General features: G+C 45.6%; 1 protein-coding gene across 1 annotated transcript in view; it reads right to left on the reverse strand.

The window, feature by feature from the left end:
- Positions 1-8,807, reverse strand: part of SMC3 (structural maintenance of chromosomes 3) — a 32,432-nt gene extending 23,625 nt beyond the window's left edge. Inside the window, exons 1-4 of the mRNA XM_029080502.2 lie at positions 8,700-8,807; positions 1,718-1,793; positions 312-350; positions 78-145 (exon numbers count right to left, since the gene is read on the reverse strand). Of these exons, the coding sequence (XP_028936335.1) occupies positions 78-145; positions 312-350; positions 1,718-1,793; positions 8,700-8,714 (198 nt within the window). The 5' untranslated portion in view covers positions 8,715-8,807. The remainder of the gene's footprint in view (positions 1-77; positions 146-311; positions 351-1,717; positions 1,794-8,699) is intronic.
- Positions 8,808-14,090: the final 5,283 nt, after the last annotated feature.

Raw genomic sequence — 14,090 nt, forward strand, 5'->3', positions numbered from 1 at the left:
TCTTAAAATCTTTAGAATTTTATTAAATATATATCATCCCCACAGATTTAATTACTTTGGAAAGCACTCTCACTTACATGCAGCAACGCCAATCTCTGCTCTGGACGAAGATGACTAAACTCATCGCTGAGGACAAACTGAATTGCTGCAAATAAAACACACATAACCAAAGGTGTTGGGCCAAGTCATTCAGCATTCTTTATTTTTAAAATGCACAATTTTGCTTGGCACGTACAATTGTCATTGACACATGCTAAATATTTGAGGTTCTGGATACCTGGCCATATTCCTGGACATACATAAATACTTACCATAAAAGAAATTGCTTTTTCCAGAGCCATTTCTGCCCACTGAAATTAAAGAACACATATTATGAAAATACATTTTAAAACAACTTGAACTTGGTTCCATAAATACATTTGAAACCACCTTTTCAGAGGTTTTTCTAATGCCTTATAAAATTTAATCAAGTCATAAAAAACTAAGCCAACCGCAAAAGCACATGCAACTAAAGAACCCAACAAAAAACTGGTCTCGCAAGTAGTAAAAACAAATTTATATTATTAATCTTTGCTCTTGTCCAAAATCGAACCTCAGAAAAAAAACCAAACTGGCAGTAGTAGCTGGTATTAACAGTTTTATATGCTTATTAGAAAGCTGACTACTCCCAACACCTGCAATAATTATCTGAATCCTGAAACTATTAAACTAAAAGCTCAATCAGATGACGGGATGGCAGTATTTAGGGACAGAAAGGCAGTAGCTATACCAGGACTACAGCAACTGAAGAAAGCTGGCTCAAGAAAGCTTGGAAGAGAAGCAGCGTGGCCTCGTTGAAAGAGCATGGACCTAGGACTCTGAGGACCTGGTTTCTAATCCCAGCTCTGCTGTCCAATCCCAGACATACATTTCTGCTGTATGACCTTGGCAAGTCACTTATCTCTGCTTTACTCATCTGTAAAATGGGGATTAAAGCTGTGAGCCCCACTTGGGACATGGACCGTGTTCAACTTGATGATCTTGTATCTACCTCAGCGCTTAGGATAGGGCCTGGCACTTACTAAGTACTTAACAAATCATATATATTTGTATAAGAAACAGAAGGGCTAGGAAGAAAGCCCATGCTATATGTGATTTTCCTTGCCTCTCCCTTACTGGGGAGGGGACCAAACTGTGTGCGTGTGGTTCGGGGTGGTGGGAGAAGAGACAGAATGTTAATAGGGAATTGGAAAACATTCTTCTGACAACACACTGCTAACTGAACAGAACACAATGCAATGTCAAATGCATGCAGGTAGCACTGGGCAAGGCCAACGATAATTCTGTTTTGTTTTGGTTTTTTTCCACGTGGGGTTTACCAAGAATGTAACACCCATCTTAAAGGAGAACTGAGTGCATTATGAAACATGCTCATCCTTTACCCAGAGAAGTTTAACAAAACTTTTTTAATGCACTTGCAAATGAATGTGAATTGAACAAAGGATTTCAAAGGCAGAAAAATTCTTCACATATATCAAAAGAATTATAAAATTCAGAAACATAAGGATTATTTCAAATTGAGTTGATAATTAGACTTTCCTTGTTTCATCACCACCAATGTGAACAAACCTCAGAGATAAATAAATTGTTAATCTTGTATTCACCTCACTGCTCAGCACAGTGCCTGGCACAGAAAAAATGCTTACTAAATACTACAACAAATGCATCAATCACTTACCGATAACATTGTGTTTGGAACTGAATGGATCGACAATTGTTTGATCTCTGTAACTTCTAAAACCCTGGATGATAACCTAATGGAAAAAAAATTAAAATCACTATTAACTATTTTAAAAAACACGATCAGAAGTAGTAATAAAATCATGTCACTTCCTTACTTTCAACTTTCACATTTAAATAATGCTGAAGATGTTTAATATATAACATTACTTTCTTTCTTAAAGATTCACAGACTTGCTTTACTTTACCAGCAGTAAGGGATGTATGAGCTTCCATGTGTGCACACACCCCCACAACCCACCCCCATTACCCCAACTCCTTACACTGCCTCATTTGGCAATACCCACGCAAACACAATCCTTCACTCAGTAAGACCCCCCCCTCCCGTTTCCCCTTGTCCTCAGCACACACATGGTCTCATTCAGTGTGATCCATGCACATGGAATTTGGCAAGATGTACATGGGTGCACGCATGGAGTCTCTGTCTCTCTTCCAGCCATATTCTCCCAGGAAGCTGACCGAGGAACAGAAAAGAGAGACCTTGACCACAGCCATGAAGGTGGCTGGGGTCAATCTTTCATGCCAAGTCTACTCTGATGCATGGGCACTGTGCACTAAGGTGGGCCTTTTGAAATTACTTTTATATACTCATACATATTTATTTTTAATCAAATAAATGCTAGACAACCTTGAAACAGGGTCAAGCAAACCTAAATGAACCATTATATAGTAAACACATACTTCAAAGAACAACTGCATACAATAAACTTTGAAAAACAAATTACAAAATATATCAATGGGATGCTTCAGCAGAGCATTTGCTACACCTTCCACAGGTTTCTGCGCGCTTCTGCTTCTCACATGCTATGTTATTTATAAGCATTATAATACTGGGGATATCTAAGCATATTATATATATATCTAGTGACATTAAGACAAATGCAATCTTTTCTTTCCTCTGCAGACATTCCTTGGTTTTCTTCTCCCCAGGCCATGTCCCCTCAATTGTCACATCATCACTTTTGCACCTACAACCGCCCAGCAGCCAGTTTTGTACATATCGATTTTATGCGCTAGCAGTGTGGCTCAAAGGAAAGAGCACAGGCTTGGGAGTCAGAGGTTATGGGTTCAAATCCCAACTCTGCCACTTGTCGTCTGTGTGGCTGTGGGCAAGTCGCTTAACTTCTCTGTGCCTCAGTTACCTCATCTGTAAAATGGGGATTAACTGTGAGCCTCACGAGGGACAACCTGATTACCCTGTATCTACCCCAGCACTTAGAACAGTACTCTGCACATAATAATAATGTTGGTATTTATTAAGCGCTTACTATGTGCCGAGCACTGTTCTAAGCGCTGGGGTAGACACAGGGGAATCAGGATGTCCCACGTGGGGCTCACAGTCTTAATCCCCATTTTACAGATGAGGTAACTGAGGCACAGAGAAGTTAAGTGACTTGCCCACAGTCACACAGCTGACAAGTGGCAGAGCTAGGATTTGAACTCATGACCTCTGACTCCAAAGCCCATGCTCTTTCCACTGAGCCACGCTGCTTGCACATAGTAAGCGCTTAACAAATACCAACATTATGTGCTCTTTTGAAGCACTACTTATTCACCTAACTTTCCAGTCTCTTTTTCCTTCTAAATTTTATACCAGTCTTGCCCATTATTAGATGTATTAAAATCATATCTTCTCCAGGAGAGCTTCCCCCACTAATCTGATTTTCCTCCCTCATTCGCCCCCCCTTCTGCCATCTATGCACTTATTCACCCCACCCTCTGCCCCACACCACGTATGCACATATCCTTATACTACCATTTCTGTAGTTAACTGTAATGTCTGTTGTACTTTCCCATGTTCTTAGTATAGTGTTCTGTAATCAATCAATGGAATTTTAATGCTCAGTAAATATGACTGAATGACTGAATTAACTGAGCGCTTATGCTGTGAAGAGCACTGTACTAAGCTCTTGGGAGAGTATAATACAACAGAGCATACTCCCTGCCCGCAACAAGTTTACAGTCTAGAGAGGGAGACACAAAAGGCACTCATTAAACTCTCTTATTTGTTCACTGAGGTATGTTCCCCCATTAGATTGTAAACTCCTTTGTAGGCAACAGTACTGTACTCCCAAACCCTTAGTGCAATGCTCTGCATCAATAAATGCACAATAAATACAACCAATTTTTCTACCTTTAGCTCCCTTCACCACATCAAACGAGAATACATCGATATTTTACACAACAGAGGAAGAATGTCAGCCCTCTAAGCATAGTATTGCGGCATATTTATACCCTAGGAAAATACAGGAGTATTAGCCAAGGTTATCTTGGATAATAAAAAACTTGAATAACTGATTAAAACTGAGCAAATGCACCTGTTCAAGATAGCCAAACCCCATTTTGTTTGAGTAGCTGAACTTTTCATTATCTGCTTTGGTCTTAGCTTCGAATAGTTTGAACAGTTGGCTTCTATACTGCCCTAGTGGGGAACATCAGGGGAGAAAAAAAACACATTAGGGAATTTGTGGTTTAACTGACAACTTGTTGCCAACATGTCTACCAACTCTAATAATAATTATGGTATTTGTTAAGCGCTTACTATGTGCAAACCACTCTAAGCGCTGAGGTTGATACAAGGTAATCAGGTTATCCCACATGAGGCTCACAGTCTTCATCCCCATTTTACAGATGAAGTAACTGAGGCACAGAGAAGTTAAGTGACTAATGTATTATACTCTCCCTAATGCTTATTTTAGTGCTCTGCCCACAGTTAGCACTCAATAAATACCACTGATTGGTATTAATGAACTCCATCACAACTTTCAATGTCACTGATGTGCCCCGCTTCATGCTGAAAACCACCCGGTGACAGAGAAGCGGTTGTGGAGAAGCAATTTAAGGTTCAAGGATTTTCTGTGCTCCACAAGGTAATGTTTTAAAACGATCACCTCATGAAGAGCTCCCTCCACATTCGCTCCCACAAAATTAATTTTCAAAAGCTTTTAACATCTCACATAGGAGCTTCGGCACGGAACTTGGAAATCCTGCGAACTGGAGCTCAACCACCTGCTTGCTGTAAAACACTGCACAAGCAATATGGTTTCAGTATCAATCTGCAGAGAGAAAATACCTCAACCGCTGTCAATATGGTCCTATGGCTTTCTGTACGTGTTTGGCGTCTGTGGACGAAAGGGCCGCTCCGCACAGTGTCAAATCTCAATAACTACTTCATGGGTACGCATGAAGCGGGGGGGTGGATTTTCATGCTGCCGGAGCGCTCATCATCCAAATGCAAACTTTCGGAATTGCTCTTTCATTCACTCATTCATTCGATGGGATTTATTGAGCGCTTACTGTGCGCAGAACACTGTACTAAGGACTTGGAAAGTACAATATAGCCATAGAGAAAGACAATCCGTGCCCGGGACGGGCAGGTGAATGGGTGGTAAGTGTAGGAGGCAAAACTGGGGAAGGGGGAAGATTTAAGGAGGGTTGGAACCTAAAGCAAATCACCAACTGACCCCCCTCTGAAGGCCCTCACGAAGGGAAGTCCCGCTTTGCCAACTTTGGCAGGCCAAGGGCGGACAGAGAAGCAGCCTGGCTTAGTGGAAAGAGCATGGGCTCCGGAATCGGAGGTCATGGGTTCTAATCCTAGTTCTGCAACTTGACAGCTGTGTGACTCTGGCCAGGTCACTTCTCTGTACCTCAGTTACCTCATCTGTAAAATGGGGATGAAGACTGTGAACCCCATCTGATGCCCTTGTATTTACCCCAGCCCTTAAAAGAGCGCTTGGCACATAGTAAGGGCTTAACCAATACCATTATTATAAGCGCTTAGTACAGTGATCTGCACATACTAGGTGCTCAGTAAGTGAGAAGCTCAGAGAAGCTGCTGCTCAGAGAAGCAGCGTGGCTTTGTGGCAAGAGCCCAGGCTTGGGAGTCAGAGATCCTGGGTTCGAATCCCAGCTCTGCCGCCTGTCAGCTGGGTGACTTTGGACAAGTCACTTAACTTTCATTCATTCAATAGTATTTATTGAGCGCTTGCTATGTGCAGAGCACTGTACTAAGCGCTTGGAATGGACAATTGGGCAAAAGATAGAGACAATGCCGGCCCAATAACGGGCTCACAGTCTAAACGGGGGAACTTCTCTGTGCCTCAGCTCCCTCATCTGTAAAATGGGGATGAAAACTGTGAGCCCTACGTGGGACAACCTGATGACCCTTGTATCTACCCCAGCGCTTAGAGCAGTGCTCGGCGCATAGTAAGCGCTTAGTAATGATAATAAAGTTGGTAAATAATAAAGCGGCAGCGCCGCTCAGTGGAAAGAGCACGGGCTTAGGAGTCAGTATGGGATATACACCCATTCCTGATCCCAAATCACTTATGCCACCCTTTGAAGGGCAATCCAATATTGTCGTCATATGGATTTGAGAGTCAAAGTAATTTCTATCCATAATGAGTGTTTCAACCATTTTTCATGGTGTAACCCATTCCACAGAATACTTTCAGGTAGGGTAGGCTGAAAGCTTTATTGTTCTGTGGATTGTGCTTTTCAAAGATAATGTAAACATCGAGGTCATGGGTTCTAATCCCGGCTCCGCCACTTGGCTGTGTGACTGTGGGCAAGTCACTTCACTTCCTCTGGGCCTCAGTTCCCTCATCTGGAAAATGGGGGTGAAGACAGTGAGCCTCACGTGGGACAGCCTGATTACCCTGTTCAAATCCCTGCTAAGCCACTTGTCACCTGTGTGACTTTGGCCAAGTCACTTAACTTCTCTGTGCCTCAGTTACCCCATCTGCAAAATGGAGATTAAGACTGTGAGCCCACATGGGACAACCTGATCACCCTGGATCCTCCCCAGCGCTTAGAAGAGTGCTTTGCACATAGTAAGTGCTTAACAAATGCCATCATCATTATCATCAACCCCAGCGCTTGGAACAGTGCTCAGCACATAGTAAGCGCTTGACAAATGCCATCATGATTATTATTATCTACCCTAGCACATGGAACAGTGCTCAGTACATAGCAAGTGCTTAACAGATAACATTATTTTTATTGAGAAGCAGCGAGACTCAGTGGAAAGAGCCCGGGCTTGGAAGTCCGAAGTTATGGGTTCGAATCCCAGCTCTGCCACTTGTCAGCTGTCTGACTGTGGGCAAGTCACTTCACTTCTCTGTGCCTCAGTTACCTCATCTGCAAAATGGGGATTAACTGTGAGCCTCACGTGGGACAACCTGATGACCCTGAATCTCCCCCAGCGCTTAGAACAGTGCTCAGCACATAGTAAGCACTTGACAAATGCCATCATGATTACTATCAACCCCAGCGCTTGGAACAGTCCTCAGCACATAGTAGGCGCTTGACAAATGCCATCATCATCATTATCATTTACCCCAGTGCTTGGAACAGTGCTCAGCACATAGTAGGCGCTTGACAAATGCCATCATCATGATTACTATCAACCCCAGCGCTTGGAACAGTGCTCAGCACATAGTAAGCGCTTGACAAATGCCATCATCATTACTATTATCAACCCCAGCGCTTGGAACGGTGCTCAGCACATAGTAAGCGCTTGACAAATGCTATCATCATCATTATCATTTACCCCAGAGCTTGGAAGAGTGCTCAGCACATAGCAGGCGCTTGACAAATGCCATCATCATCATTATTATCTATCCCAGCGCTTGGAACAGTCCTCAGCACATAGTAAGCGCTTGACAAATGCCATCATTATTATCATCATCAACCCTAGCGCTTGGAACAGTGCTCAGCACATAGTAAGCGCTTGACAAATGCCATCACCATCATTATCTATCCCAGCGCTTGGAACAATCCTCAGCACCTAGTAAGCGCTTGACAAATGCCATTATCATCATTTTTATCAACTCCAGCGCTTGGAACAGTGCTCAGCACACAGTAAGCCCTTGATAAATGCCATGGTGATTATCAACCCCAGCGCTTGGAAAAGTGCTCAGCACATAGTAAGCGCTTGACAAATGCCATGGTGATTATCAACCCCAGCTCTTGGAACAGTGCTCAGCACATAGTAAGCGCTTGACAAATGCCATGGTGATTATCAACTCCAGCGCTTGGAACAGTGCTCAGCACATAGTAAGCGCTTGACAAATGCCATGGTGATTATCAACCCCAGCTCTTGGAACAGTGCTCAGCACATAGTAAGCGCTTGACAAATGCCATGGTGATTATCAACCCCAGCTCTTGGAACAGTGCTCAGCACATAGTAAGCGCTTGACAAATGCCATGGTGATTATCAACTCCAGCGCTTGGAACAGTGCTCAGCACATAGTAAGCGCTTGACAAATGCCATGGTGATTATCAACCCCAGCTCTTGGAACAGTGCTCAGCACATAGTAAGCGCTTGACAAATGCCATGGTGATTATCAACCCCAGCTCTTGGAACAGTGCTCAGCACATAGTAAGCGCTTGACAAATGCCATGGTGATTATCAACCCCAGCTCTTGGAACAGTGCTCAGCACATAGTAAGCCCTTGACAAATGCCATGGTGATTATCATCAACCCCAGCGCTTGGAACAGTGCTCAGCACACGGCAAGCGCTTAGACACCAACATTATTGGGGCTCACTTAAAAACCACATTATTATTACTAAATGCGACCGAATGAAAGAGCTGAGGAGCGGGGCATTTGGACAAGGCCGGGCAGGAGTCTCTGTTGACACCCCGCACGTGTCCCGCAGGGTCGGTGCGGCCGAGGCCCCCCCCCCCCGCATCATGACCCAGGCGTGCGGGGACCCCGCCGGGGGTCCCCCTCCGGGGCAGGAGGAGCGTGGCGATGGTTCTTCCCCCCTTCTCTGTCCGGAGCGGCTCCCCCCGTGTCCCCTCTGTGGCCTCCCCGGGCCCCGCGGCGGGTGGGTGCGGGGGGGGGGGGGGGGGCGGCAGGACCGGCCCGGCGGGAGGGCGCGGGGCCCTCGGCGGTGACAGCGCGGCGGCCTCACCTGCTTGATGTACATCTTGGCGAGCCCCGGGCGGGAGAAGGCCGCGGGCCGCGTCCGCCCGGTGAGGCGAGGCGAGGCGAGGCGGGGGCTCCGACCCCCGAGACGAGGCCGCCGCTCCTCCCCGCCCCCTCCGCCCCGCTGGCTCCAGTCAGCCAAACAAAATGGCGGCGGGCGAGGAGGCGGAGTCCCCGCTCCGGACTCAACCATCGCACACCCTCCGCGGGAGGGGGCGGCGGGGGCCTCCGCCTCCGCTTCCCGGGCTCGGACTCCCACCTGGCTCCGGACCCGGCGGGTCGCGACGGGCGTCGGCTCTTCGGTCGGCGTCGGCTCCTCTCTCCTCCTCGGGGATCCGCTCAGGGGGACGGGAGAGCGGCGCCGGTCTACCTGGGCTCCCCCTCCGCGCGCCGGGCGGGTGGTTTCGTCCACGGCAGGGGAAAGGTTCGGCGCCAAAGCCAAGTGTGAGCGGGGGGGGGGCGCGTGCGCGCGCGCGCGAGGGTGAGCCGGGGTAAACCACGTGGGCGACGATTGTTTAATAACGGTTCGAGGGCCGGAGCCGTTTCTAAAGCTTCCGGAACGGTGACGCGGCCCCAAGGACCGGCCAAGGCCCAAGCGCAGCCTTCGCACCCGGCAGGACCCGAGACCAAAGAAGACCTTCCCCCCCAGGGAGGGCCCCGAAACACCGACAAGAATAAGAATGATAATAATAATAATAAAAGTCGGTCTTTGTTCAGCGCTTACTACGTGCAGAGCGCTGTTCCAAGCGCTGGGGGAGATCCAGGGTCATCAGGTTGTCCCACGTGAGGCTCACAGTCTTCATCCCCATTTTAATAATAATAATGTTGGTATGTTAAGCACTTAGTCTGTGCAGAGCGCTGTTCCAAGCGCTGGGGGAGATCCAGGGTCATCAGGTTGTCCCACGTGAGGCTCACCGTCTTCATCCCCATTTTAATAATAATAATGTTGGTATTTGTTAAGCGCTGGGGGAGATCCAGGGGAATCAGGTTGTCCCACGTGAGGCTCACAGTCTTCATCCCCATTTTAATAATAATAATGTTGGTATGTTAAGCACTTAGTCTGTGCAGAGCGCTGTTCCAAGCGCTGGGGGAGATCCAGGGTCATCAGGTTGTCCCACGTGAGGCTCACAGTCTTCATCCCCATTTTAATAATACTAATGTTGATATTTGTTAAGCGCTTACTACGTGCAGAGCGCTGTTCCAAGCGCTGGGGGAGATCCAGGGGAATCAGGTTGTCCCACGTGAGGCTCACAGTCTTCATCCCCATTTTAATAATACTAATGTTGGTATTTGTTAAGTGCTTACTATCTGCCAAACACTGTCCTAAACGCTGAGGCAGATACAAGGTAACCAGGTTGTCCCACGTGGAGCTCATAGGCTTCAACCCCATTTTACGGATGAGGTAACCGAGGCACAGAGAAGTGACTTTCCCAAAGTCACACAGCTGACAAGTAGCAGAGGGCAGGATTAGAACTCATGACCTCTGACTCCCAAGCCTGTACTCTTTCCTCTGAGCCACACTGTTTCTCACGGTAAGAACGGCACAGAACGGAGTGAGAGAAGAGAGGAGGGCTTAGGCAGGGAAGGTTTCTCAAAAATCTCCAGTAGTTGCCTATCAACCTCTGTAACAAGCACAAACTCCTCACTATTGGCTTCAAAACTCTCCATGACCTTGCCCCCTCCTGCTTCACCTCCATTCTCTCCTTCTACAGCCCAGCCCCCACACTCCGCTCCTCTGCTACTTACTTTCCTATGGTGACTGTTCTCGCCTGTTCCGCCATCAACCTCTGGCCCACGTCCCACCTCTGGCCTGGAAGGCCCTCCCTCCTCAAATCCGCCAATCAACCACACTTCCCCCCACCCTTCAAAGCCCTACTGAAGGCTCACCTCCTCCAAGAGAGCTTCCCAGACTAAGCCCCCCTTTTCCTCAGCTCCCCTTCCCCTCCCCCTGACTCGCTCCCTCTCCTCTTCCCCCCTCCCCACAGCACTTGTGCATATATATATATATATATATATGTATATATCTATAATTCTATTTATATCAATGCCTGTTTACTTATTTTGATGTGTATATCTATAACTCTATTTATATTGATGCCTGTTTATTTGTTTTGATGTCTCTCTCCCCTTCTTGACTATAAGCCCAAAGGGAGCAGGGAATGTCTCTCTTTACTGCTGAGTTGTACTTTCCAAGGGCTTAGTACAGAGCTCTGCACACAGTAAGCCCTCAATAAATACAATTGAATAAGTGAATGAATGAAAGGCTTCGTGAAGAAGATGTACCTTTAGCACTCAGCACCCAGGAGGTGCTCAGTAAAGACTATTGAATAAAATTCTGATAACTCTGCTCTCTTCATCCAGTTGTTCCTTACCAGTCAACGCTTTTAGCTATTCCTCAAGTTGCACTGTTCCACTTCCATCTCTTGGCTCCTGCTGTTCCCCCTCCTTGGAATTCCCTTCCCACATCCAATGGACCACAGCACTCCCACATTCAAAGTCCTAAAATTGCATCTCCTCCAAAAGGATTTCCCAGGTTGATTTCCCAACACCAACTACAACTCTTAAGAATTTATTTACATATGTTAGAGTGTCAGCTCCCCCGTGGGCAGGGAACATGTACTTTCCAAACCCCTACTACAATGTGCTGCACCAATGGGCACTCAATAAATGCTGCCACTACTACTAAATCTAATCATTTTGCATTCTTTTTTGGCTACCTTGCAACAAACGTTACTAGCAGCAGGCATAGGTGTCTAAGGGCATGGCAGTGAGGGGTGGGCACCTCCAACCTCTTCCTTATGCCCTTCTCCCTGCTCAGAACTCCCTCTCCATCCATATCCACCAAGCCACTACTCTCTCTCTCTCTCTTCAAACCCTTCTGAAATCACATCTCTCAAAGTCTTTCCTGATCAATTTCGTTTTTTCCCAGGTTCTATTACCCCTAAACTTTAAACTCAGGCATTCTTTGCTAACTATGTGCTTTGTACTCACAACCATCTCCAGCACTTAATGATAATAATGGCATTTAAGCACTTACTAATTGCAAAGCACTATTCTAAGCGCTGGGGAGGATACAAGGTGATCAGGTTGTCCCAAGTGGGGTTTACAGTCTTAATCCCCATTTTACAGATGGGGTAACTGAGGCACAGAGAAGTTAATGACTTGCCCAAAGTTACACAGCTGACAAGTGGCTGAGCCCGGATTTGAACCCATGACCTCTGACTCCCAAGCCCGTGCTCTTTCCACTGAGCCACGCTGCTTCTCTAGCCACACGGTTTCTCTGTACTTTTGTACAGATTTTACATTCCTTATTTCATGGTCATTAATTCATCTACACAGCCCCATTTCCTTCAATTTATCTGTAAATAACATTAGTGTGGGTCTTTCTCATGTACTGTAAGCTCCTGGAGGTCAGGAATCATGTCTATTAACTTTATCATACTCTCCCAATAGCTTAGAACAGTGCTCAGCATGGCCTAGTGGAAGAAGTATGGGCTTGGGAGTCGGGGGACCTGGGTTCTAATCCCACCTGTGTGACCTTGGGCAAGTCACTTAACTTCTCTGTGTCTCAGTTTCCTCAACTTGCAAAATGGGGATTCAAAAACTGTTCTCTCTCCTACTTTGAACTCCATGTAGGACAGGGACTGTAACTGTCCTGATTAACTTCTATCTATCTCAGCACTTAGCACAGTGCTTGACACATAGTAAACACTTAAATACCATTAAAAAATAGAAAAAAGAACCCTTCCAAAATAAGCCATGGCAGGGATCTGCCACCAGCAGGTGGCAGATTGGTGATACCCACATCAAGAATCCTGACATCTGTTCTACTACACTCACTCAAACTCATCACTACACTCAAACTCATCACAGTTTCCCTGGGAGGAAGGTGAGGGGAGAGGGATGTGAACAGGATCCCCAAGCAGCTCATTATTGGCAAACAAATAGAACCAAAGCAAGTAGCACTTTTCAAAATTTGGCAAAACAAAGTTTCAAATGATCATATATCTGCAGCAAACTATTGTACTCTCCCAAACGCTTGTAGTGCTTGGCACATAATAAGTGCTTAACAAATGCCATCATCATTAGAATTATTATTACATACCAAGCACTCAGTAAATACTGTTGATTGATTTTGAATGCTAACAGCAGCCAACAGACCAGACTAGCATGCAGCAATCAGGGAACTTGAGTACTGGCTGTGGGATGATCAAGATTCCAATAAGCAGATTTTTAAATAGTGATAGAAGCTGAAAGTACCCTACACATCGGCCTGAGAAAGGACACTCTACATACACTTACCATCATCAGAAGGGACATCTTCAAATAAGAAAAGAGATATAGATACAGTAATCATACTTACTGCCCTCTGCTTCTTAATGTGCCTCTATTGCCTTGACTGACAAACCTCTGTTCAGGGCATTATAAATGCAGGGTACTTTAAAACCACCACCCAGAACAATAGACTCTAAGGAGTCAATGTCTATTTAGAATCCAAATCATTATCACAATTAGAGCCTATCTTTCTCAAGGGCAGAGACTTGTCCTCTACTTTTATTAAATGCTCCTATGGTTTTAACAGGGAAACAGCAGGTACTTATTGAGTACCTGATGATGATAATGATGATGATAAGCACCTGTTCCCCCTCCGACTTAAACTGTGAGCTCCATGAGGGACAAGGACTGTGTCCAACCTAATTACCTAATATCTACTTCAGTGCTTAGCATATAGTAAGCACTTAATAAATATTACTATTATTATGACAGGGGAACAATAATAATATACTAGATTCTAAAATATAAGTTAGGCATCATTAGATTCTTCTCTCTCTATAGCCCCTGATAAACATAATTGATTTGACCATTTGTGTTTTTCTGTGTATTTTCTTCAACCAGTACAATTACTGTGATTTGGCCAAGTTTATTTCACCCATCTAGACCTGCTCTCCTGATGGGTATCACCTACATACAGTAATCGATGAATAGTGTAAAGTAGTTAATGGACATTTTACTCACAACCAGCTAGAGATTATGTAAGACAGAATCCAGGCAATTATTCTCAAAATAAGTTTCATTAATGAGATAGCGGATAGTCATGGGATCATGATTACAATATAGTACAAATAAACTAATTTTATTAATCATCTGCTACAAGCAGCGTGCTCAGTGGAAAGAGCACGGGCTTTGGAGTCAGAGGTCATGGGTTTGAATTCCCGCTCTGCCACTTGTCAGCTGTGTGACTGTGGGCAAGCCACTTGACTTCTCTGTGTCTCAGTTACCTCATCTGTAAAATGGGGATTAAGACTGTGAGCCCCACGTGGGACAACCTGATTCCCCTGTGTCTACCCCAACGCTTAGAACAGTGCTCTGCACATAG

The sequence above is a fragment of the Ornithorhynchus anatinus genome, chromosome 16 (genome assembly GCF_004115215.2).
Source record: "Ornithorhynchus anatinus isolate Pmale09 chromosome 16, mOrnAna1.pri.v4, whole genome shotgun sequence".
Lineage (NCBI taxonomy): Eukaryota > Metazoa > Chordata > Mammalia > Monotremata > Ornithorhynchidae > Ornithorhynchus > Ornithorhynchus anatinus.